Below are 26,378 nucleotides of genomic sequence, written 5' to 3' on the forward strand. Positions count from 1 at the left end.
CAAATCTCCAGAAGAATTACATTCAATTTGTTCATTACCTCTACATCTAAATTTCAAGGAGATTATTTTGTTAAGCATGTGAAAAATGTTATCTGTAAGTCAGGTCAGGACAGCAGTAGGAAGGAAGCGAGGCTGAAAGTAGAAGCTTGTTGTGTACCCTGTGTGTGTGCATTTCTTTTACTGCCGTGCACTGTTGGGTTGGTTGTACTGTGGGGCATGTATTTGCACCAGTGCAAGCTAGTGGGTTTGATTCCTGGAGGAACTAGGGCTTACTAGCCTAAGGGAATTGGAGTTCACTGCAGTAACTAGGCTGCAGCTGGGAGATGGAAGGTAATTTTTCCTGGGGATCTCTCATACATGGGTGGACACTAACTTTATATGTTTTTTTTAATTGAGAATGACTGGAAAACGCAATACCTCTTAGCTGCTTTGGGGGCAAGCCAGAGACCAGAGAAAATGTATATGTATAGAAAAGGGAAGGACTAATGGGAGAGTCAGCTATTAAAAAGAGATGAGCAGATGTAAAAGTTTGATAACAGCAGCTTTATGGACACTGGAGCTATAAACTATACAAATTTCTAAGACCGTTGAAAGAGGGAGAAATTTCCATCCCCTTCTGTTTAAAATTTTTGGTAATTTAAGAACCAGCAGTATTTTATGAAAGATGAGTAACTGTGCATTGAGGAGACTATTGGAATCCAGTAAAGAGCTTGATAGTGTTCAGGAGTAATGGCTGAAGTGTAGCGTTTGGGCACTTGAATCCTCAGACTTTTGCAATTGCAGAACTCAGTTTTTTACTAGGATTGATTCTTTGCACTGCGTATTTTTCCTTCATTCTTAGCATTTGACTTTAAAATTTTTTTCATCTTGCTTCTAATGTGAATGATGCTTAGTAGCTGCAGAAATACACCTGAACTTTAGCTAAAGCTGCTGTCACACAGATTTCATTTTGATCAGTGCCTAAAATGGTTAAAGTGGTTGTGGTTTCTTGGTTTTTTCTTACATATTAGAGAACAGTCTCTTTGCTTTTTTTAGTGTTCTCAGGTATTCTCACTTTACTGTTTTGACGGTTGGTTTGTATTTGACACTTTTGTATTTCGTCTGGAAACAAATTGTTTTAATATCATCATTTTACCTATTTCAGTCTTCTACAGTTCCTTCTATCTGCAAACAAATGCAGCATAGATTTATAGTGAAGTTGTTGCAAGGCATTTTGCGCATTCCTTTACCTCTCAAGGCTTTTCTTTATTTGCATGCTGGATTGTGCTGTCCTAGCAGGGAAGCTATAAATAGACTGTCTGATGCAGTGAGGCAGCTATGCCACAGTGGCCTTGGAAATCTCAGCTTTCACCTGTAACTCTGCATTCCCATTCCCACCGACCTCACTCTTGCAGTAGCAGGATGCAAAAGAAACGTAAATGATTGATTGCTGCTGGTGGTGTCTAAAGTCTGAGTGTTTTAAATATGATGGAGCAATGAAGAATACAGTAAGCTGTGAAGCTGCTCCTATAAAAAAGGGGTAGGGATGTAATAATTGCAGTTACTGCAGTACGTTTGATTTTGGTTGTTTGCACAGGTGACTTTTAGATTGACATTAATGCTATTACATTAAAGTTAAGTGTTTTAAATCTTTACTTGTTCGCAGAAGTTAGTTTAACATTTTTAATAATTTAAGTCTATAAAGTACTTGTATGCTTTAAAGTACTATAGAGTACATGTTTACATTGTGAAAGATGTCTTGTTTTCTTACAGTGTGAAAAATTCAAACTATTGTCTCCCATCATATACTGCTTATAAGAATTATGATTATTCAGAGCCAGGAAGACATAATGAGCAGCCAGGCCTGTGTGGCCTAAGTAACTTGGGGAATACATGTTTCATGAATTCAGCAATTCAGGTATGTACTTTAAAATAAAATCATCTGGTGTTATTACTTGAAAATAGTATCTTGTTTTATTTTTTAATTTTCAAAACTTATATTAAGAGATCTGATAAGTAGCAGGATAGGATTAAAAGTGTAGAAATAATATATCTATTGGTATACTTTAAAAGTTGATTTACATAGCTGCATTCATAATGATCAATGTCAGAAAGAGGTTTGACCAGTCTTATACATGAGTGAACTCTTGAAGTGGGATTCTTTGCTTTTTGTAATAATTGCCATTCATATATGTTACAAAAACTGCCTTTTCCTTTTGAAATGCACTTGGGTATCAATTGCAGTACTGAAAAAAGTGTCAAAAAGTAGATGACTGATAGATTACTGGGCCTTTATTTCTGACTCATTATGTACTTCTAATGTACAGGTTAACATGCAGGAACCTTGGAAAATATTTTCCTTTGATCTTTCCTCTCAAAATAGCTATTTCATGGATGAGGTATTTTACAGGAATGTGTTAGCTTGTTCTTTTCTATGAATGCAAGAGAAATACTAATATATCTACTATTACTCTATCAAGATGAAGAAACCTTAGTGTTCTAATTTTAAATGGAAGCTGCAGTTGTAGAATAATTAACAGTCAGAACTAGGAGTTTTGTTTGGTTATATTTAGTTCTCAAGAACTACCAATTGGTTATGTTTAGACCCACCTTTTGTCATTGGAGCAGTCTTCTGTCACAAAACTGTGATGTGTATTTAAGTTCTTGTTCACATATTTTCCTGCTGAGCATGAAAATATTAGATCTTAACCAAGCATGCTACAGAGTTATCTTCCTTTACTCCTTGGTCATTACAAGAGTTCTTGGCTTATGGTTCTGATTTCTTTGGGTAAAATGAAAGAAAACCCAAAACCACAACCCAAACGTTGCAGTCGTTCTTTAGCCTGCAATAATAAAATAGGAATAAAAAAGGAACTTCAGGTACATTTGTATGAACTTGTTGAAATTTGTTCAAAAGAAAAAATATTCCAGAGTGTCATAGCATGTGTAGATACTTCTGTCCCTTCTTTGTGATGACAGTCAGTGAATTATTTGGCCTTACTTTTCTGTAGTTTCCTGTTAGGTAGTTGCAGAGAGCCAAAAGCTCTCCCCTTAGTCTTACCTTCTTTGTATTGAACTAATGCATACAGCTCTGCTTTTCCTTGTATATTGTTGTTCAGCCCCTTGACCATGTTGGTGTCCTTTCTCTGCTCTTTCTTACACTGCAGAGCCCTAAACAGGACAGTGCTCCTGCAGCAGTCTCACAAGTTCCAAACGGAGGGGAAGATTTGCTCCCCTTTGACCTCAGTTGCTAATACAGCCCAGTTTGCAGCTGGATACCTTCCCCATGGGGATAACAGCAGGATCACATTTCCACAGGAAGGACTGCTGGGTCATATAATGCAAAACTGCTTTCTAGCAAGTCAGCCCCCACCTGTTAGTGGTATATAGGTTAATTCCATGCTTGTTCCATACTTATTGATATAAGGCATCCATAAAATCAAACTTGTTTCTAAAAATGTTTCCATGAAGATACTTGAAGAGCAGTTGAACGGTGCAGAAGGTAATTAAACATTTTTTAGCATGCTACCTGAAAGATGGCTTAACTGAAAGGGGGAAGGACATGCATTTTGCAGTGTCCGTTCTAACTAAATTGCTACACAAAACCTCTGTTGATTACTGAATTGTGTCATTATGCTGTTGGAAAAAACAGCGTGTGTTTTTGTCTAGTACGTCAACCAGAATTATATTTTAGAAGTTGAATTCGAAGAATACTCTTGCTACATAGAGAAAGGTTTTTTTATGATTCTACCTTGTTCATCAAGCTGTACAGATTAAATAAGGATAATTTTATTTACTTATGCAAACTTTAATTGAACTGGTTTACATGATTTGCATATATGTAATTCAAAAGTAACCTTTAAGTTAGAATTCTAAGCATGGGTTGTTGCCTTTAGTAGTCCTGTGCAGCGTAACAAACTTGTTACATGTCACATCATTATCCCATTGTGTTAAATGGATTTCATTCTGAGGTCTTTATTAGAAATTATATCAGCTTGTACTTCATTGCTTTTCAGTTACATTTAGAGAATTAAGTTTTCAAATAAGTTCCTGAGAAACTGTAGTGTAACTTAATAAATACAGGTTTTCTGGCTACCACGGTAGCCAGTTTTCTGCTGTGGGTAAGAAAATAAGAGGTTTATTGAGCAGTGTAGCTTTTAGTTTGGCATGGTACCTTTGTGTCCTTGAAGGTGTGTTTTTTCAAATGCATTGTTTAGTGGCTTTCTTAGCAAGGAAATGTATCTTTCAGTTTATCCTACTGTATGTCTCAAAGAAATTAACTGTTCAGAGTTTAATGTTGTCTAAGAAATCCATTGAAGTGCTTTTTAGTGGAAGTATGATGTGTTCTTAACACACTGAGGTCTCACAGGCTGCAGTCTTCCTTTTGCCACCACTTGCATCTTTTCTCAGTCACACAGAAAGCATGCATTTCACTTTGCTAATTTTCTCTTAATTTAATGTTTTATCAAAGTAACATTGGATTATTCTGGCTGTAATGCCTATAACCGGAGCACTCTGAACATGTTTTGATCTGTCTTAGTGTTGGAAGCAATGAAAAGTTAGGCTCAAATAGTATGTGAATGGCAAAATTGGGAATTCTTCTTGGGAATATTGGCTGCTCTAGGCATTTACCTGGGTGATGGAGTACACCCTCAGCAAGATGAGAGATCACACTAATCTGTGATGAGGAACTGCTATACCAGATGGCTGTGCTGCCATTCGGAGTGACTTCAGCAGGCTGGAACCTCATGAAGTTCAATCACAGGAAGTGCAAAATCCTGTGCCCTGGGGGTAATAACCCCAGGAGCTAGTACACACTGCAGTAGGGTGTCAGTGGCTGGATGGAAAGCAGCTTGGCAGAGAAGCACCCAGGATCCTGCTGGACAAAAAGCTGAACAAAAAGCCAGCAGTGTGTTCCTATGGCCAAGGCAGACAACAGCATCCTGGACTGCACAGAGTATTGCCAGTAGGCTGAAAGAGGTGATCTTTTCCTTCCACTCAGCACTGGAGAGACACCCCCCAAGTTCTGAGTTCACTTCTGGACTCCCCAGAGATTTTAAGGGAGCAAGTCTGGTGAGAGACCACACAGGTGATCAAGGATTGCAGCATCTGACCTGTGTGGAGAGCCAGAGAGCTGGGACCATTCAGCCTGGAGAAGAAAAAACTCCAGAGTGATTTTACCATTTTTGGAGGTGGCTGGTAAGAAAAGTAAAGAAAACTAAGCTGAATGTTCCTCAGTGGTGCCCACTGAAAGAAAAAGAGGCAATGAGCACAAACTAAAGCATATGCAATTCCTAAATGTAGGAAACTTTGTTCTAAAATAGGGTTTATCAAACAGTGAAATATGGTTTTCAGGGAAACAGTGAAGCCTCCATCCTTGAAGGTGCTTAGAACCTAACTGAACGAAGTCCTAAGCAACCTGCTCTAGGTGACCTGTCTTTGAGCAAGTGGGTTGGACCAGAGAATCTGCAGTGATGCCTTCTAATCTCCTCTATTTTGTGATTCTCCAATCTGCTCTGGTCATCTACTTTATCTTACCTATCCTCCTAAGGTGTATTCCTTCACAATTGTGCTAACACAGGGGTGGTTTTCAGGATAAATCTGTTTTCTTTAAACAAAATAGTTTACTGTAGAGTACTGGACTCTGAAATAGTTTCAATTCCATTAATGTACCGAATGCTCTGCTTCGATCCGTTCCATTCCTGCTGGGTGTGGTCACTGTAGCTTCCTTCAACCAAAGCACAGTTCAGTTGATCCATTTTCCAGCTGATTGCCAGATCTTCTCTCAGATCTCTGTGCTTTCCCGGGAATATTCAGGCCCCTTGGGTGTTCACATAGGAACCATTTCTGCTTCAGAAACAATTGCGTTTCTCACCCAGCTTCTCTTTGATCTTGTCTCATGTACAGTGAAGATGGTTTGCATCAGAGCTGTTATCAATGTCCTTGACAAAGAGGGGCCATTCCTTCACACAGCTTTGTCTCCTGAGTCTGACAAATTTGTGTGAATGTTCTTGCCCTGTAAACATTCTTGGTAGAAATGTGAAAATCCTGGCAATGTCTTAAATTTTGTTGGAAGTTCTTTAGTAGTTCTTCAGTTTATAGGTTAGGCTCATTTTGAGTGATTATTATGGAGACCTTTGCCCTTCCAAGTTGGGGTTTTAAGTGTTAAGAAGCTCAGGACAACTGGAGGACAGATGATGAAGGGATAGGTAAGATCCTCTGTGGGATTACAGACAGCTGCAAGCTGAATGAGAGTAAGGCCAAGAAGGTTAAAATACCATTGTATATCTCCCAAGTGCTGTTCTCTTACCACTATTCCTTAATTTTAAAAAAACAATAATTCAGTATTCTTATTTTGGTTGTATTGGAACTTTTGTACAATTATTTTCAAGGGAGAATTCCATGTATTTATGTTATTTCAGTGTAAACACCTACAGTTTGATTTTTTTTCTAATTTGGCCTAAATGTCTGCTTTTGAAGATCTGAGCATGAAATAAAACAGGAAAGGAAAAAGGGAGTATGTAGATTTTATTAAATACGTATTATTATGAATGCTTGAACCCATATTTAAAAAAGTATTTGGCAAGCAGATGTTTCATTCACATTCACTTAGGTATATAGCTATATTCTAGGCTGAAAAGAAATTAGAAGAAAATTAGTCTCATTAAACATTGCTGTGCTGCCACCTGTGGATATTTCCCAAGTATTACTTTCCTATTTTGGTGGGATAGTACAGATTAGAGCTCTGTGGAAATGTTTGGGGTTTTTTTTATTTCTTTTACAGTAAAAATGTGAGAGTTCCAAAATTTTCATTTTGTGATTAAAAATTTAAGAAGAAAAAAAATAAATATTTTCACTAAAAACATTCATTTTTTTCAAGATTTTTATTTTTATGCATTTTTTCCAGCAGTGTGATTATATACACCTGACTTCTGAAGAAGCTTTGCAGTGGGTATTTCAGAAGGTTTTTTATTCAGAAAGCTGAATCATTCCCTCTGATGTTACTTATGGCTGTGAGTTTATCTAGACAAAAGATATTTCACCAATACCTGAAATTACTACGTTTTTACTGTTCTGTTTCAGTTGCCATAGGATGTGGAGTTTGGATTAAGGAGAGTATTAACTAAGCGCTTTTTGCCGTGTTTGATGGCATACAGACAAAAGTAGGATAGACACAAGTAGGTGTAAAGTAAATCACTTTTTTTCCTAGGTCTTGGATCTTTTTTTCAGTCTGGCACATCTTGGTCTTTTGTTAAAAAGCTGAAATATGACATTTCAATGTTGCTTGCATAAAATTCTTAGTAAGTAGCACCTGAAGCTGAGGAACCAGGACACTTAGAGGAATATCAAATTTTCAGTGTCTCAATTCATGATCCTACTCTCTCCTTCCTATTTCCCCAGTTCACTGGTATGATAGGTAGTGATATTTTATTTATTTTGGAAGTTTATTTTTACCATTATTTTTGTGCAATATTCAGCATGGGATGTGAAGAAATGTTTTCTTGTTCCGTTAGGATTATAGAATGATTTGTGGAACTTCAGGAGGTTTCTGGTGCAACCTCCTGCTCAAAGGAAGGTTGGCTCTGAGCTCAGAACAGGTTGCCCAGGGCTTTATCCAGTTTGATCTTGAAAACCTCCCAAGAAGGCAGAGACTCTTAGTTCCACTGCTTGACTGTTCCTACAGTGAAAACCTTTTTTTTTATATTCTTAACCTCTCATATTTCAACTGATGCCAGTTGTTTAGTTTCTTCCTAGTATGTGCCACTGTGAAGAGCCTGGTTCCATCTTCCCCTTAACTTCCCTATAGATACTAGAGGGCCACTCTTGGGGCTCCCTCAAACAGTCTCTTCTGCAGCCTGAACAAACCCTGATGCTTCAGACTTTCCTCACAGGGCAAGTGCTTCTAGGCCACTGATGCTCTTGGTGGCCCTCTTTCTTCATTTTTTTTTATTTCCCTTTCTATCAAGTCCGTGCAAACTCTTTTATCAGAATTACTCCATACTTAAACTACAGAGATTTAGAAGAGTATAACTTGACTATTTTAATATATTTCCTGCTTCTGTGAAGGTTTCATAGGACAGGTAGACTTGGAAACATTATCATGGGCTGGCGTTGTACACAGTATTCCATTGAGGCTGCAGCATTGAGAAGTGTATATATATATATATATATGTGTGTGTATACATAACACTAAAAATTAGGATTTTTTTTTTTCATTTTCCTGTGCATCTTAATAACTTTTTTTCCAGGTTATTAATATGTAACATGGAAGTATGACTTCTGTCATGCTGAAAATTAACCTTCTCTCCTGTGGTTTGTCTCTTGGAGTTTCTACCTTCTATTCCATACTTCCCATGATCTTTTCACTAAATGACCAGCTCAGGTTCAGAGAACTTTACAGAAATTTTGTTGGTTAAAGAAAACTTGTAGAGACAGCAGTACTTGAAATGAAGTGACATTCTGTTACCTGTTTAGTTCACAAACAGTTTTCCATAGTTTTACTGTGTTTGTTCGCCTATTTTGGCTGGTGTTCTTCCTCACCTTTTGGTATACTTTTAGTTTACTTATTGTCTGTGCTTTGAAACAAACAGATAACCCCAAATCACTAGGTTGAAAAGGACACATAAATCTGTAACTTTGCTATCCAATAGGTTTCTTTGTTTTGGTGTCTTGGTTTTAAAAGACACTTTCCATAAGGCTTCCTTGATAACCCACAACATATGACATGAGAAAATAAGAATGGAGGATTCCCTTCAAATTGGCTTCTGGATGGTTTTTTTTCCTCTGACTTTAATCATGATCTTAAATAATTCTCCACTGTTAGCCTTTTTGAAGCAAAACACATTTGTAAGCATTTAGTTCTGTCAGTTGCATTGAAAAGATCAATGCATATATGGCCAACTTTATGAGCTCCTCTAGAAGCTACTCTTTTAAAAATTTTGGTATCAGGTATTTTAGAAAAATGTGTCAGCTCGATACCTCAAAACTTGCTGTGTTGAGATAGACATTTGTACATTCCAGGACTACCATCAATGTCATCATTATGTTGTAATGTGGACATTGTTAAAGAAAAAAGGGAAATTATCTGTAATAATCTGACTTATACTACAAATACTAATTAATATACTGAGAAAGTGACAAAATCAGTTTATCAGGTGAAAACTAGAAACTGGTAAATTATTTTTTTGATGGAATCCACATTGTTAGGACGTTGTATAATAATGCTTGACTAACAGAAAGACCTGTAGAAAAATATACTATTTTTGCATTATTTAGTTCCTTGTGTTGGACATTCCTCACACTAAACTGAACAGTTGAATTGATTTCATCTCCTAAACCAACCCAAAAATAATCCAGAAGACAACATATCTGCGAGATAGGAGGAGTTGGGATCACCACTACTGAAAGTAAAAGCTCTTTGCCATATAGCAAGAGAAAAATGAGATTTCTTCAACCGTGAGTGTCCAAAAGGGTCTGTAATACCAGGAATTTTTTTTTTGCAGTGTTGACAGATCCTGAAAACTTTAGGTGAGGAGGAAGAGAAAGGAAGGAGTTTGATATAGGCACGAAACTCAGCTCTCTACAGCATGTGACTGGTTTTGCTTTGTAATATTGCACAGGTATGATAGGCAGACATAGGAATAAGTGGAGCTCCTCCCCTTTATTTACAGAGAGGCAGACGAGACTACTGAAATACTTGACCTTTCCTCAAATCTTGCAAAAAAGGAAAGAATGCAGAAAATCTTAAAATATTTAATGAACAAACTCTTAAGAATATATGCTAAGGCATGGCATGGGGATTATTCCTGAATGGTGAAAATGTTTATGTTTAAAGGAGTATGAAGAGTAGCACACAAAAATTCAAAGTGAAATTGTAAATCATACTTCAGTGATTACATCCTGCTGTCTCCAGATGCTGAGAGAAGAGACAAACTGGTACAGAGGATAAGTGGTTATTTCAATCTAAAACAAGGTCCTTGCTTTCCTTGGACTAATTTCAGCTGTAAATGGCATCACAAGATTTAAAAGAACATAGCAAGGGCTATAGCACTGTGATTTGAAGTCCAGTCCCTCTAGCATAGATTGCTGTCTCCACCAGCATCCATAAGCTGATATTGACAAAGAGAAGAAAAGGCCAAGCATACTCACCTTCCCTCGCCTGCCAAAATAAAAGAAATATTTTTCAAATGTTGCTATGAATATGTTATAATTTGAAGTAATAAGCCCTGTTGCCTCTCTTTTCCAAACATGTATGCAGTCGCCACTTTGCGCATCTATTACAACTTCTAGCAAAAAGTTTTGTAAGGCCGTTCATGTATCAAGAAACACCTTGTTTTGTTTGTTTAAAATCTTGGTACAAATTGTTGTCATGCTGTGGTTGTTTGGACTACTCTGTTTTATAAATTTGGAGGTAAAGCTCTCGACAAATATTATCTGTGCATAACTTGTAATGACAGCTGTCGCCAGTCTTGGTTTAAAGCCATTATTTGTTTCTGGAAAAGATTGTTTAGTTTTTTTTTCTCTTTTCCTTACAGGTACTAGACATTACAGTTCATGGCTGCTTTAATAAAATTAAAACATTCTTTGTTTAGACCTGATTCAAATAACTGTTCTAAAAAGTCTGTATTATTTTTTGCAGTGTCTCAGCAACACACCTCCTCTTACAGAGTACTTCCTCAATGATAAATACCAAGAAGAGCTGAATTTTGACAATCCTTTAGGAATGCGAGGTGAAATAGCAAAATCTTATGCCGAGCTTATCAAGCAAATGTGGTCAGGAAAATACAGCTATGTTACCCCAAGAGCATTTAAGGTCAGTAGGGAAATTACATTGAATGTACATTGTCAGTTTTGGTTTTTTCATTTTACATATATAAAACTTAGAGAAATACACACACAAAAATAGAATTTTATGTACTATTTACAAGTGTGCAGTTCATTCATTGAACTGGTAGCCACCTACTTACTTCAGTAGGTGTCACCTGTCCTTGTGCTTTGGTCTTTGAGAATTAGTTTTGACTTCCTGTCTCCATTAAAAAGCTTACCTTTTATAACTACAAGTTTTACCTTTTCAATATGCTGTTATAGCATCTCAGAAGTATCTATTCTTTCTGACAATTAAAGTATCAGAAGTGTTTTGCATTTATTTTTCTTAGACACAAGTGGGACGATTTGCACCACAGTTTTCTGGTTATCAGCAACAAGATTGTCAAGAGCTACTGGCTTTTCTCTTGGATGGTTTACATGAGGATTTGAATAGAATTAGGAAAAAGCCTTATATTCAATTAAAGGATGCTGATGGGAGACCAGACAAGGTAGGGGTTTTGGAGCTGATCAGCTTCATTGTAGTCAAAGTTGTATGCTGTAAGATACTTCGACATGATTATGCACAGGAAGGTTGTGGAACTGATTATGTGGGGCTTTTTCTGGAAGATATTTCAGAAAATAGGACAAAACTTGAGAAACTGTATAAATTTCTATATATTTTTAAGATGAAGGGGGGAATGGGAGGATGGTAAGCCCTTTTTTAAGACTTCATTAAGACCATCTTGTTCAATTCAATGCTGAGTTCAGTTGGAAAAACAATTCCTGTTCTGTTGTTCTTTTATTTTTAAATCTATAGTATGCAGCATTCTGTCTCTCTTCAGTACTCTTACTTTAGAGAAACTCTTCTTTTGTTATGAGTATGAGTTAATTCACATGGAATTTTTGGGTTTGTCTGCTTTTTGTCTTCCCCCAAGCTACGTGAAAGTCACTCTCTAGATTGTCTAATACCACTGAGAGGATCTCTGTCCTAGGAAAAGCATACATCTTTTAACCTGCAAACCTGATAATAGTAACATTCCTTACGGGCCCTTTGGAGTGACATTTCTGTGTTTAGGTGGTTACTGAAAATGTTCTGTCAAGGACTTTTACTAATCTCACTGTTCATTTCCTACTACTTTGTCATAACCCAGATCATGCTTTGTTTACAGGTGGTTGCTGAAGAAGCCTGGGAAAACCATTTAAAGAGAAATGATTCCATCATTGTAGATATATTTCATGGCCTTTTTAAATCTACCCTAGTTTGTCCTGAATGTGCTAAGATATCTGTAACCTTTGATCCCTTTTGTTACTTGACACTTCCATTACCCATGAAAAAAGAACGCACTTTGGAAGTTTATTTAGTTAGAATGGATCCACTTGCAAAGCCTATGCAGGTAAGCAGCTTAATTTACAAACACTTTGATTCATGAGGCATTAACATTGAATCCAGGTTCCTTTACACAGTGCAAATTTATAAGCAAATCCAACAAGCTTTATTTTCCTGATATGTGTTCTGAAGTCTCACTTAGGAAAGTGGGGAATACTATACATACCTGAGGAAGACTGTACATGCCTTGTACAGTTTCAAGAAAGAATTGGTAATTTCTTTATCTTAGTAGGGCTTCTTAATCTTTAAAATGTATGCTGACATAATTTTTTGAGAGCTGCTGTGATAAATTTTTATATTTATAAAAATATTTATGCTCTTAATCCATAAGACTTAATTTATTGGTTTCTTAATCACAAAGGGCAAATATTTGTAATAAGTGGTGCAATAAAAAACCCATGATAAATATATTGGATAGTCTCAAATGTGCTCTCACCTCATAGTTAAAAGAAAAAAAATTCATTTGAGATTTCTTTGTGAAGAGTATCCCTTTTGCCAGTTTTTTTAGGAAGGGGATGATATTACACACCTTAGAATGTCATGAAAAAATGTACATAAGGTTATCATAACCAAGTCATGATTAAATGATTCTCGCTGTACCTTGTACAGTAAGTGAGGATAGGTGAAAAAAATGCAGCACAGGCAGTTATGCAGGCATTCAAAAAGGCTCTAACACCTGAAATCAGTACCATAAGAAGGAAAGTGGGAGAAAAGAGTGTTCTCAAAGGGAATATGAGTTGAGGGATTTGAAGGTGAAGGGAGGTGTATTAACTGATGGGAGATGAGCCTGCTAAAAATTTAATTGTGAAAATAGGGGACACAGTAGTTGCACAGGGGACACAAAGTAGTTGAAAACTAGTAAAGTATTTGAACATGACTCATGATGTGCAATGGTTGTGCTGGAATTAATAGTTTAGGAAGAGTACCAGTTCAGTAGAGGTTTTGTGAGTCTAAATGATTATAAAACTTAAGGACATAGCATGCAATGCTTGGCAATTAATTACAGAGTTAAAAATACCTTATTTCTAATCTATCCTGTCTTCATTATGCAAATAACAGGTAAGAGTTTTGTGTGGAGTTTTATTACAAACTTCAGAAGCACTGCATAAGAGAAGCCACAGAGAGGTTTTCTTTGACTTTAATCAAGTTCTCTCTCTGCATGTGAAATGAGAATGTGTTGCCTGCCATTGCTTTTTTCCTAGTAATACTTCATAAACAACTTGTGTTGTATTCCAGGTTGAATAATCTTTTGAAGCATCTATACTATTTAAATACTTAAATAAGAAGGTACTGTTGAAATGCAAACCTTAAGTAATTTGTAATGTTAGTCTTCTTCCTGAAAAAGTAAAACAACATTAAAACAAGCATTGTATAAACTAATAAATTGAGTATTTGGTGTATGTGTATTCATAAAGTTGTGCAGATTACTACTACATTTTTTGCAGCTTTTGGAATTTATGTTAGTTGATCTACATACTTTACACCTTAAGTTTCAAATATATGAAAGAAATACATAAAGTGTTTGGGTTTTTTCCTCCTGTATATTTGTTCTCTTTAGAAATTTTAATTATATTTTCCTTTTTAGTACAAAGTAGTTGTTCCCAAAATTGGAAATATATTGGATCTTTGCACTGCATTGTCAGCTTTGTCTGGAGTTGCTGCAGATAAGGTAAGAGTGAGCTCTTACATAAAGCACAACAAATAGCATTTTAATACGTATTAACCTGATTTAACAATGTATACTCCATCTTCTTTTCAGATGATTGTTACTGATATATACAATCACAGATTCCACAGGATATTTGGCATGGATGAAAATCTAAGTAGTATTATGGAACGTGATGACATTTATGTGTAAGTGTAGATAACGTGCTTCATGTCTCTTTGCAGTTTGTTTAGTTATTTGCAAAAGATTAAAACCTAGACACTAGATAAAGATCAAACTGGGAGGGGATATTTTTTTATTTTTCCCCTTTGTAGCCTTTTCCATGACTGTTGTTCTTTGTATTTCTGATTGCTTTTCTTCTAGGTTTGAAATTGCTATCAATAGAACAGAAGATACGGAACAAGTCATAATTCCTGTTTGTTTAAGGGAGAAGTGCAGGCACACTAGCTACAGCCATAGTGGTTCTTTACTATTTGGTCAACCTTTTCTCATAGCAGTGCCTAGAAACAATACTGAAGATAAACTGTATAACCTGCTGCTGCTAAGAATGTGGTAAGTTTATTGTTAAAAGAAAAATCAGTTTGTTAAGAATAATGCTAATAGTTAGAGTCAATAGGCATGTACTTTCATGTGCATTTCTGACATACTGATTAGATTTGAGTACGTGTATTTGCTTTCTGTTGAATATCAAATACAAAATTTTAGCCGCTAATGTGTATTTTAATTTGATTGTTTGTTAGCATGACCTCATTCAAAAAACTATTTGAGAAGATAGTAGAGAGTCAATCGGTATTGTTAAATAATTCTCTTGTATGCTTAGCTGTTTGTTAGATCTTGGTAAAGTGGAAATGTTTTCCAGCTGTTCTGCTATGTATCTACTGTTCAAGTTTATGTACTCATTTATGTTGTAAAAGTACATGGTAGACACTTTCTGAAACTAGATAGAATTAGTGTTGTTATATAGGAGAAAATAAAATCATATAACGTCCAATTTAAATTCATGCTTCTTTCTCTGTTGATGTAACTTCCTCTGTAATATGGATAATGAGCAATTTAAAAAATGAATACTGGACAAACAAGAGTGAGACCAGGAATCAAGTTGTCTCAGACCAAGTAGCTGCCAAAAATATACAGTCACATGCAAGCAGGTTTTCCTATGTGCTTCTAACACTAGACACGTTTGGCAATAAACCTGATAATCTGAGTAAATGAGAAAGGAGTGCAGAAATACAGCAGAGTAGCAAGGACTTGCGATAACAATTTAATTACCAGTTTGAACAATTAAAATTATTTAACAATCCATTGCTTCTAACTGTTGCTTTCACCTGTTACATTTAGCCGATACGTAAAAACCTGTACTGAAAGTGAAGACACTGAAGGTTCCCTGCATTGCTGTAAGGACCATGGTATCAATGGTAATGGCCCAAATGGAATACATGAAGAAGGCTCTCCAAGTAAGACTGGAATATCTAAACTTGTTTAGTATTTGGTGTTGAATTTGAAATGGAAGATAACTTTCTAGTGTTTTTTAATTACTGTCATTGTGTCTCATTTCTTCCTCTTTATTCTTCCAATTGCTTAAGGTGAAATGGAGACAGATGAGCAAGATGATGAATCTAGCCAGGATCAGGAACTTCCCTCTGAGAATGAAAACAGCCAATCAGAAGACTCAGTTGGGGGTGACAATGACTCTGAAAATGGATTGTGTACTGAGGATACTTGCAAAGGTCAACCACTCACGGGACACAAAAAGCGATTGTTTACATTCCAGTTCAATAATTTAGGCAATACTGACATAAACTACATCAAAGATGATACCAGGCATATTAGATTTGATGATAGGCAACCTAGGCTTGATGGTAAGTCACAGGGAACAGAGTGGGCAATATTTGGTTCTGAGACTCTTTTCTGACTCTCATGTTTCATTTTCTTTGTGTGCTATTTCATATATTTTTCTTTTAAATAGTAAATTCTGTATAAATAACTAATTTTTTTATTTCAGTTGACTTTTTGTAATGCAGAATTTTTATGTTCTTCAATTTTTTGTAATTATTCATTATACCATTATTTAATTTATTTTGAAGAGTTTATGCCCAAAGTTAATACAATTTCATGTGAAGCAAGAAATAATACTAAGCGAAAACATTTTTTTTTAATCTTAGAAAGATCTTTCCTTGCTTTGGATTGGGATCCTGAATTGAAGAAGAGATACTTTGATGATAGTGCAGCAGAGGTAAGCTGTTTAAGTTCCTCCCTTTTCCAGCACAAAAATAAACCTAAACAAAAAAATGCAACTCAATTAGTGTGACATACGAGATTGTAAGTCTTTGCAAGAAGAAGCAGCTATATCTTTTTTCTTGCTATTCTTAGTAAATATGCTGTTGTAAATAAACTTCATATATACATCCAAGTAATTAGCAAATCTGAGGCTTATGAACTGGGAAGTAAATCTGGAGCTGTGGAAACTTTTTACTTGAATGGTTTCTGATCAGTTTTTCCATATATAGGAGCTTTGTAGTTACTGTTTATAGTAAGACGGCATCACTAAAATGAGTTTTGTTTCATTTGTTCTCTTAACTCAAGAAATACTTCTCTTTAGGATTTTGAAAAACATGAAAGTGTGGAATATAAACCTTCCAAAAAGCCTTTTGTGAAATTAAAAGACTGCATTGAGCTGTTCACAACAAAGGAAAAACTAGGTGCTGAAGACCCATGGTAAGCACAAAAAATTTAAATGATGGTCTATTTCTCCAAATTAATCAAAACCACACTTGAACATATAGATCAGTAGCTGATTTAATGGTATATTGAATCTTGTAATTTCAAACATACTTGAAAATTCTCAAAATGCTTTTTGTTTTGATCTGTTACTTAACCAAAATTTTTACCATGTACAGAAGGTTATATTTGTAAGGAAGACATTCAATGCATTCACAATTTAAGAGGAAGGGTTGATATTTATGGTGCTGTAGTCTGTGAATGTTGATGGACAGTGAATGAATAATATTGTGACAAATTCAATATAGTGGTTTAAACAAATACTCCTTTCTGAGATGAGAGAGGTTGGTGCATACTGTAGTTCCTTTATGTAAATACATAACTTGCTTTGCATTGATATATGAAATAGGGATATGCACAAACAGCAAGTTTATGGGATGGGGGATGTCTGTGTTCAATAGGACCCCTCAAATTCATGTTCTAGCCATTAAGTTTTTGGCAGAGACTTTTATTCTATTTATGATTCTTCCAAATGATAATTTGGAATCATATCTGAATATTCATCATTATAGTATGTTCCCATAAGGTCCTTTTTTTCCAGGAGTTTTATAGCAGATAATCTTTCATCAACACTTTTAAACTCAGAATTATGTTTGAAAAGAGAGTCTGCCAATGTTTCTTCTGTGGATACTCAAAAGTTTTGGAGCTCTCCAAACATTGTCACCAGAGTTTCTCCTATATTTGTGCAGGGTAGGGAGCTAACTTTAAAAATCTCTTTTTTTTTCTGGGTTTGCTACATTACACAACACTGGATAGGCTGTTTGGGATACCATATAACTCAGGTAGGGCTTGAAGCACTTCCATTTTGGCAGCACATTTTAAGCAGAGTATTTTAGCTACTGAATACAACTGCAGAAGTCAAGCAGCTGCTACTCGATGCATCTCACCAGAGGTCATTAATCATATTTCTCTTTATTTGTTAGGTTGTCACAAGTCTAATCTACAAGAGTTCATCATCCCTAGTCCAGCACTGTTTGTATTCTACATATTCTAAGCCAATAGGGAAAACAGATTTTCAATTCCAGCCTGATCTTACAGTTCTCCTAGTTTTTTGTCATTACCTGACGTCACTATTTAAAGACACTTTGCAGTCTTTTCATTAGGGTTCATCTCTTCTTTTTTTTTCCCTAGATTTTTACTTGTTAGATGCAGAAGTATAGAATATGCATAGACATAGAAGAAGAAGAGTTTCTTCCATTCATTCTTACTTATCTTCCTACCTGAGCATTAGTTGCTGAATGATTCAAGTATGCGCAGCTGCAGGGAACAGAAATTTCTAAGTCACAGCCTGTTCAATAGTTGCCTACTAAGAAGGGGAGTTTCTAGTAATGAGTTTTTCCAGGTTCCAGGAATCACTGTAATCTGGTTTTAGATGATGGTTAGGACAGGGTGGTGGATGAATGAATTTGGAAATGGAAATTTGAAAGAATCGCAGTTGTTTGTTATTTTTGGCACTTTTTTTAATGGTTAGTTTCTTAACACTTTATCTCTTTTTCATAAAATGCAAGAATATTGTGTTTTAACTAAGGATTTAAGGATCTGATCAGGCATGTAGGAAATGAAAATCCAATATTGGGGGATGCTGCTTCTGTGTTAATGATGTTGAGCTTCACTGGGATCACACTTGCACATTGTAAACTGGAAGGGATATCTATGGCATTAGTAACAGAACATGAAGAGTGTGTGTTTCTTGCTCATTCAGTTCCTCCCATGAATGTGACTTTCTCTTTAGTAATGTGTTTTAACGTATATATGGACTACAGTTACTTAATATTGATGGTTTTTTTCTTTTAGGTATTGTCCAAACTGTAAAGAACATCAACAAGCTACTAAGAAGTTAGACTTGTGGTCACTGCCCCCCGTACTGGTAGTTCATCTGAAGCGCTTTTCCTACAGCAGATACATGAGGGACAAGTTGGATACATTGGTTGATTTTCCAATAAAGTAAGAAATTCAGATATTTTGATGCTAGAAGTATAAAAATCATGACTAGGGCATGTGTTTAATACAGCAATTATATAAAATGTGTTTGTTCTCAACTTCCATGAGAGGATCCAATAAACTAATGACAAAATACTTCTGGGTTAAAAGTATAAACTTCGCAAAATAATTATAATATAAAAATATGGAAGATTGCTTGTTCCTGTTCCATTTCTCACAGAGTGAAAGAGATGCACTGGCAGAGTAGTCCGGTGTATTTTTCTAGGACATATGAAGTAAAGGGTTCTGAGACCACTAAACTGTGGTTAAAAATGCTATTAACATGACTGAATTTTGCTTAGGTTATTTTGTCTGTTTTATTTTACTTTGTTTTGTTTTGTTTTTTAACAGTGACTTGGACATGTCAGAGTTCCTTATTAATCCCAATGCAGGGCCTTGCCGCTACAATTTGATTGCTGTCTCCAACCACTATGGAGGAATGGGAGGAGGGCATTGTAAGTTGATTTCAAGTATCATGATTCTAGATGTCAGCTTTTCTTTCCATGTTCATTTTGATTGAAGCAATGATCACTTTGAATCAATGGTGCTTTTTAATGGTTGAGGGACAGTTTTTTTCCGTTACCTTGAAATGCTTTCTCAACTATTTTAACAAAAAAATCTGTATGCAGTGAGCTTTCAAGGGTAATTATAGGTTCTTTTATACTTACAGGCTATGCATATTGTGAAAAGAGAAAACATAAGAGCTTCTGTACTCTTACAACTGATTTTATCATGCTTGTCTGTACTTTTATTCATTGTGCTTCTCCTTGAAAGCAGAGAGAAAATATGACTGAGGGATTGTATTTTGACTGTCCTTTTCAGTATACATTGTCTTTAGAAGGGAAATGTTAGTAATTAAACTCTTGTTGCTAAAAATAAAATGTTAAAGATGTTTAATTGTGATAATTAAGATTTAGTTAGTTAAATATGAAGCGTTTGACAGGAATACGGTCTAGTAACTGATTGTATTACATCTGTGAAGATACAAAGTCCTGAGACAAATATTTTACTTTTTTGTCCTAGATACTGCTTTTGCAAAAAATAAGGATGATGGAAAATGGTACTACTTTGATGACAGTAGTGTGTCTACTGCAAGTGAGGACCAGATAGTGGCAAGTATCTTTTATGTTTCCAAATTTGGGACTGTTGATGTTTTCATGTCAGGGCAGGAAAACTGAAGAGTAAACCATGAAACCTGTGTTCAATTTGTAGGCAGAAGTTTGTGTTCTTTCAAAGAACGGTACAAACAAAAAATGTTTTGCTACAACATGCAGTCTGGATTTCTTTGTAATTTTACCTTGTATACTTGGAAGCAAAGAAAAAGAGTTAGTAACCTGTATTTAAATGTTTTGTTTGAAGCCTCATGAACTTAATGTACTGCCCTTTTTTACAGTCCAAAGCAGCGTATGTGCTCTTCTACCAGAGACAGGACACAATCAGTGGAACTGGCTTTTTCCCACTTGACCGGGAAACTAAACAAGGTGCTTCAGCTGCCACAGGCATCCCACTAGAAAGTGATGAAGACAGCAATGAAAATGATAATGATATAGAAAATGAAAATTGTATGCACACTAACTGATGGGAAGAACTAGAAGCCATAAAAGAGACTCTCTTCCTGGGGATACAGATTGAGAGTGAAAATGCCCACCAAATTAAGAATAAAAATCTGAGATGGGGAGTTTCAGATAAGAGAATGTAAATCTTTATTACAATTTAACATGTGCAGTACTTGAAGTGAAACAATAAAAATTTAAACAGAAATTGTCTCTAATGCATTTACAGTCTCATATTCACATGGTATATATAGGAAATCACAAATAAACCCCTTTTAAGTTTTCTGCTGCTGTTCTGATGGATTATGTTTTCTTTTGTTTTGGATGTGAATTAATAACTAAAATATTAAATCTGTGGACTTTTGACATTTACTTTCTTAGTACTGCAAGAATACTACTGCCAAGTCTAGTTTCTGGATGAATATATACATGTTCCTTAGGCTGCCAACAGACTACAAGTAAAAATGTTATAAATACCTAAAGTAGTTTTCTTGAAACAAGTTTTTGTTTCTCCCTATTTTTCTTTTTTTTTTTTTCATTTGGCCACAATAGAAGAAATAGCTTGAAAAAGGTGTTTTAACCTTTTGTGACATAGTGGAACATCCAGAATATTACATTTATCTTCTGCTGTGGAACAGGTTCTGGGTTTCATGCTGCATTAACAAAAAGGGTTTTCAATTAAATGTAAGTATCCATTGTTGCTTGTTGAAATCTACTCTGCAGACATAATTCCTGTTATCTTGCTTCTAAGACATGCATAATTTTTTATCTGGTAACAGTCCAAAATTTAAATTGTGCTATAAGTTCTCTCTCCCCAGTTTTTGTAGTTTGACAGCTTGCAAACTACTCTGTATTAAGGTCAGAGTTAATAGTATTCTGTATCCATAGTAATGACTGTGTATCAGGCTTAGTTGAGAATTTTTTCAATATGACCTGCCTTTAAATTGTTAATTAACAAAATCACTTTAAAGGTAGGCCTGTTAATTTTCTTTGTGTGTTCCGGATGGAATTCACCATAGCCTTACAGTGTATCTGAAAAGGTAACTCATAAGAGAATTGGCATTTGCATGTTCAAGTCAGAACCTGTACAGTATATAAGGCATACAAACTCCAAGTTGGATTTCAGTTAACTGTGTTCAGGGGTCCAGGATGCCAAAATAAGTGTGACAGTTTGAAATATTTTTTGATTTGCTGCTTTCCCATTGATCTAGTTGGAAGAATGTATTGTTGATTTGCATACAATACTGCCTTTGAGAGGGATTCTTAAATGTGGGGGCACATGTCACATATCTACTACCTGGAGAATTGCTTTGTGTCCCACTGTTTAAAATTTAAAAAAAAAAAGCAAAAAGTATGATGTTCTTCACTTGAACTAATCAAATACAATAGGTTATAAATTGTGTATTGTAAATAAAAGTTCACTCTGTGAGTGCACATTTTGGTAAATTATTTATTTATGTTAGCATTAAAAAGTTTAAAAAAATTGCATTTGACCAGGATATAAATGAGATATGTTGGACATGGCTTTGCTTTATACCTTGATATTAAACTGGTGTTTCATCCTGGTATTTTAAAGCTGCTTTGAGGTTTTGTTTTTTTTTTAATGTAAACTAACCTCCTGCATGACAGAGGTTAAAATTTTGTCTGCACTTGAGTTCACTTGGGTTTACATTTGAAATGCGCATGTTTATTTATACAGATTTCAATAAAGCTATTCAAGGCCTTATTTAGTGTTGTGTTTTGTTACAAATTCTTTTCCCACGGTGTTTGTGTCATGGGTCTTCTTTGTCTGAGACTTATATTCTGAGTTACAAACTGGTTATGTAATGACCAACATAGAACAAGATTATTAGTATTTCAAGTAGATAGTATATATAAAAAGGTCTCTCTTGTCACTGGCCCTAAAACATTTATAAGACTGTAAAAACAATAATGTCATAAGTGAAAGTAATACTGTAACAATAATCAAATGCAAATATCCTAATTGTGAGATGGCTGGGAAATGAGGGAATATATTTAAGATTAGATAAATGTATGGGGTTGGTGGGCATGGAAGTGATACAAGCTTTTGGAAGTAATCCTAGAGAAGCAATCAACTCTTTGAATAGCACATACAAAGAGCCCCTCTATATTCATGCTCCCATTTTTTCCATATCTTCTTAGCCTAAAACATGTTTGGAAAAAACACAACAGAGCAAAGAATCTAATTTGACTTACCCAAGTACTTTAGGAGTTTGTAGATTAGAGGTTTAGTATCTGATAACTCAGTGTCCTAATGTACTTCATTCTCCCTTTGAAAATTCAAATAAACACACACATGCGGAATGTTATATTTGAAGAATGTACTTACCTCCTAATAACTGGATTATCTAGCTAGAATTTAAAAGGGTATTATCAAAGTAACATATAATTAGGAAAAAAAGTACATAGATGGATTCTTTTTTTGTTATTATTGTTAATCTGGTTTCCAAGATTACAAACACACAGTTTGTATAATCAGCTTCCCAATCAGAGATAAAAGCAGTAATATCTCTATTTGAGTCTCAAAGGTTTCTGGGAATTCAGTCATTTTATAAAACATATTCATGTATAAGATATAGTTCTTCCAGTGTGGACAGACTTTAAAGTACAGAAAGTATATTATTTACAGTATTTATCAAAAGTTATTCTCAACTCATTTATATGAAGAAGAGGATCCTAACAGCTGTTAAGAATCATGTCAGATAAAAATCCAGCATGTTTTTTTTATGAAAAACTTTGCTGTCAGCATAAGCTCTAAAATTACAAGATTCAGTTAACTTTGTTGATGTGATGGTCACAGAAACAGAATAGGAAGCAGAAGACAGCTTGCAATTCCCACTTACTCCGTGGATTTTGTGACAGCAGTATGTCTTTTAAAGCCAGGCTGGGAGGGAAGGAGAGGTAAAGAAACACTACCCAGGTCCTCTTCTTGTAGTTGGCTTCAGACTGTATTCTGGATGTTTTGGTGCAGATAGCTCCATGCTTCATCCACCTATATTAAAGTCCCACCTGCTTTCCTGGCACACTGAGGTGACGTTTGCAGCTTACTTTAGAGCTGATGAGATGTGAGAACTGTCAGATCTTGCACAGTTAGATGATGTGGAAACATCTGCAGCTACTTGCCAATGGGAAGGCCACAGCCCCTTCTAGGTTTCCCAGGAAGGTAGCCCTGTGTTATGGAGCGTAGTGTATTTTTTCAAGAGATTTGAAATCTTAGAGGGAAATCAGTATGGCAGGCAAAGAAATTAATTGGCAAGCCTAATTTTTCCTTACAAATTATGCTGCTTTCTTTATGTCAGAGTTGTAGTTGCAGGTTATGGTTTTTCATTGTTTCCAAGTACTAGTTACTTTGACAAAGAAAATCACCATAAATGTAGTGAAACAATTGGAAAACTGTATCTGATAGAATAAGCATATTCTTAGTCTGCAGGCAAATTGCTTTCTTCAGATTTTTTTAGTTCTCTTTCCCTGGGGGGTAAACATTGTGAAAACAGTTCCAGTTCTCTAGATCTAAGATTGCATACTTTACTGAGGCAAGCAGAGAGACCTGTCGTACTGAAATTACATCTTGGAATAACATAGAAAACCAGAATAGTCTAAATGTGACAAATTTATTTAGGGAATGAACTGAGGTGCTATATGCCAGGTAGTATTAACAGTAATCCTGGGCCAAATTATGCAACAGCTAATACAGGATTCTCTATAAATTGGTCTATATGCTTTAATAAAAGGTAAATTTTGTTATTTGTCAGGGCAGTAACTGAAAAAAAACAGTTGATAATACAGATGCACCTAAATTATTACAGTACTTGGCACTTAATTGTCACTTGAAGTATCACAATACTCTCATCAAAACATGAATGGTACACAGTATCATACAACACAAAGTTTAGGAAATTACCAACAACCTCAAACTAATTTCCATTAGGAAGTCATTGTGGATTAGAGATGTTGAAGAGTTGGTGGCACTTGGTTTTAAATGGATGCTTTTATTCAGTGTGCAAAATATTCAGATCGTATCTACAGAATGTGGAAAGTAGTAAATTGTTGCCCTAATTCTTAAGATTTTCTAAAGCCTTCTGAGTTTACATCTTGTAAACATCTTTACATCTTCTCATACAACTTTCTGTAAACAACCTATTGTTTTACATTCCTTCATAGAGGTGGAGAAATTTGATAAACTAGTAGTTTGTCTAGTGTCATTGGAGAGGTGGCACATTCACCCTCCAATCCACTGTCACCTTTAGAAAAGTATAAATACTAGAGTCAGAAAATAAACTTCCTCTTTTTCACCTTTGCAATAGCAGCGGCTTGCGTTGTGCTTTCACATGTCCTATAGTGACAGTAAATACCCCTATATCCTATGTAGCCCCAGTGGACAAGCAATTCAGTGGCACAAGAACTAACCCTTAAACAGAAATGAGAAATTGGCTTAATCTTTCCAGGTCTCCAGTGAAAATACACTATTTGAGTTCCTACCTTTTCAAAGTTCAGATTGTAAACTGGGACTCATTATAGAAAAAAAGTTACAACCCCAGAGTAAATACATTTGCCCTAACAGATGGGGAGAAGAAGAGTTACTTTCTCAGGAAGACTATTCCTAAGTGCCTCAATTTGCATGCGACACCTTATGAGGGGGGACTTAACTCTATGTAGGGAGAGTTAGAGTGTAGGGAAACATCCAAAGAACTAGTGGTTCAAAACTGGAACAGGACGATCTGAAAACGGAGGTAAGTGTGGGAGTCTTTTATGCAATTTTTTTAAAGAGGACAAGGACAATACTGGCAGAACAACCAGCAGAGGTAAGTGGTAGGTTGTTCTATTAACTCTGGGCTAGATGCCTTCCCTGGCCTACAGAGAGAGGCAGCTGAGAGGTGCAAGGGCCCTTCCCCTTCTGGGATGGAAACTTAGTCTGAGTCATCTGAGCCACCTGCTCCAGCTTTGAGATCTTTGAATCCATAAACATCCTGTTCTTTTCAGAGGAATGTTCCTCCCTCTTTAGACCTAACTGTACCCATTAAAAATCACTTAGAAGTTTTGAGTGGAGGCCTGAATACGAATGTATTTGCCCCGAGCTCACTATGGTTTGAGGGAAGGGCTTTACTCACTAGTGTTAGAATTCATCAATAGGGGAATAAAACCCATGCTCTTGTTCAGCGTAGCAATCGGTATGACTGTTAGACTGTCCTGGCTCCGGCCAAGGACATGAGGGATGAAGCCTGGAGCCATGTGTGCATGGCCAAGTCATTGTGCTGTTCCACATTATCTTACATCATTGCCAAGGGGCAGGGAAAAGGCTCTTGCTTCCTGGGACAGGGCAGGCATTCTTTTATCCTGGGGGAAGTGGGGTAACAATTGTCCTCACCAGAGGATTTGTTTTCCTTTGTTTTCCATTGTTTTGGGCTTGGGAGAAAACAGGGTGCAAGGAGGGGTAGAGGGACATTTTTTTCTTTGTATTGGAATTGTGCAGCACCAGGTTGGGTTGCTCAGTTATACATTTTTTGTATGCAAATCACCCTCCTTTTTGTATACTTTTGTTATTAATAGTGTTGTTGATATTGTTCATATTCTTACCTCATTGCTGTTTCCAGTAAGTTGTTATTAGCTCAGGATCTCTCTCTTTTTTCTCTATTACTAGAGGGGTGAGGAAGGGGAGCACCAGTGTGGGGCTTAATTTCCAGCTGGGCTTAAACCATGAAAAAGAGCTTTGATTTATTGTCATTTCCTCCAAGTAATATTTTCCCCCCATTACAGCCTATACCAAAACACACATCTCCCTTTTCCTTCTTTCTTTTCCATTCTGGAAGAGCATCCTTGCCTCTCCAGGACAATAATCTGTTAAAACACAATGACCCATTCAGACATGCCCCTGTTGAAAAATGAGTAATTCCTTAAAAACTAAAATTAAAACCTACATATCATGCAATTGGTAAGAGGTCTGCAACCAACTCTGGAAGCATAAAGGCATTTTCCAGAACACAATGAATGTTGTCTGGAAAGACTTCAGATGAGCTATGTTGTTTTCAACATCTATCAATGTTCTAAAATACATATTATGCTCTGGATGTTGTGTAAATGTGTCTTTTGCCTGAGAAGAAAGTCTGCAGCACAGGAGACAGTAATTATGACTCTGTATCATCTATACCTATTAAAAGCAAATACAAATAACATATTGATTTTTGGTACAGGAAATAATGCCTTAGCAGAT

The 26,378-nt window shown here is 35.8% G+C and overlaps 1 protein-coding gene across 3 annotated transcripts in view; it reads left to right on the forward strand.

Annotated features, from left to right (window-relative positions):
- Nucleotides 1-21,875, forward strand: part of USP15 (ubiquitin specific peptidase 15) — a 61,453-nt gene extending 39,578 nt beyond the window's left edge. For 2 of the 3 annotated variants that reach the window (XM_002186846.7, XM_002186872.7), the window contains 15 exons: nucleotides 1,753-1,897; nucleotides 10,619-10,792; nucleotides 11,136-11,294; nucleotides 11,955-12,179; nucleotides 13,758-13,841; nucleotides 13,932-14,026; nucleotides 14,202-14,390; nucleotides 15,177-15,292; nucleotides 15,422-15,697; nucleotides 16,001-16,071; nucleotides 16,438-16,553; nucleotides 18,411-18,560; nucleotides 18,948-19,051; nucleotides 19,620-19,708; nucleotides 19,990-21,875. In XM_002186846.7, the coding sequence (XP_002186882.1) occupies nucleotides 1,753-1,897; nucleotides 10,619-10,792; nucleotides 11,136-11,294; nucleotides 11,955-12,179; nucleotides 13,758-13,841; nucleotides 13,932-14,026; nucleotides 14,202-14,390; nucleotides 15,177-15,292; nucleotides 15,422-15,697; nucleotides 16,001-16,071; nucleotides 16,438-16,553; nucleotides 18,411-18,560; nucleotides 18,948-19,051; nucleotides 19,620-19,708; nucleotides 19,990-20,175 (2,179 nt within the window). In that variant the 3' untranslated portion in view covers nucleotides 20,176-21,875. Of the gene's footprint in view, nucleotides 1-1,752; nucleotides 1,898-10,618; nucleotides 10,793-11,135; nucleotides 11,295-11,954; nucleotides 12,180-13,757; nucleotides 13,842-13,931; nucleotides 14,027-14,201; nucleotides 14,391-15,176; nucleotides 15,293-15,421; nucleotides 15,698-16,000; nucleotides 16,072-16,421; nucleotides 16,554-18,410; nucleotides 18,561-18,947; nucleotides 19,052-19,619; nucleotides 19,709-19,989 lie in introns of those variants that run through there. The other variant, XR_012053138.1, reaches the window with a different exon arrangement.
- The last annotated feature ends 4,503 nt before the right edge of the window (nucleotides 21,876-26,378 follow it).

Source organism: Taeniopygia guttata, chromosome 1A (assembly GCF_048771995.1).
Source record: "Taeniopygia guttata chromosome 1A, bTaeGut7.mat, whole genome shotgun sequence".
In the NCBI taxonomy this organism is placed as follows: Eukaryota; Metazoa; Chordata; class Aves; order Passeriformes; family Estrildidae; genus Taeniopygia; species Taeniopygia guttata.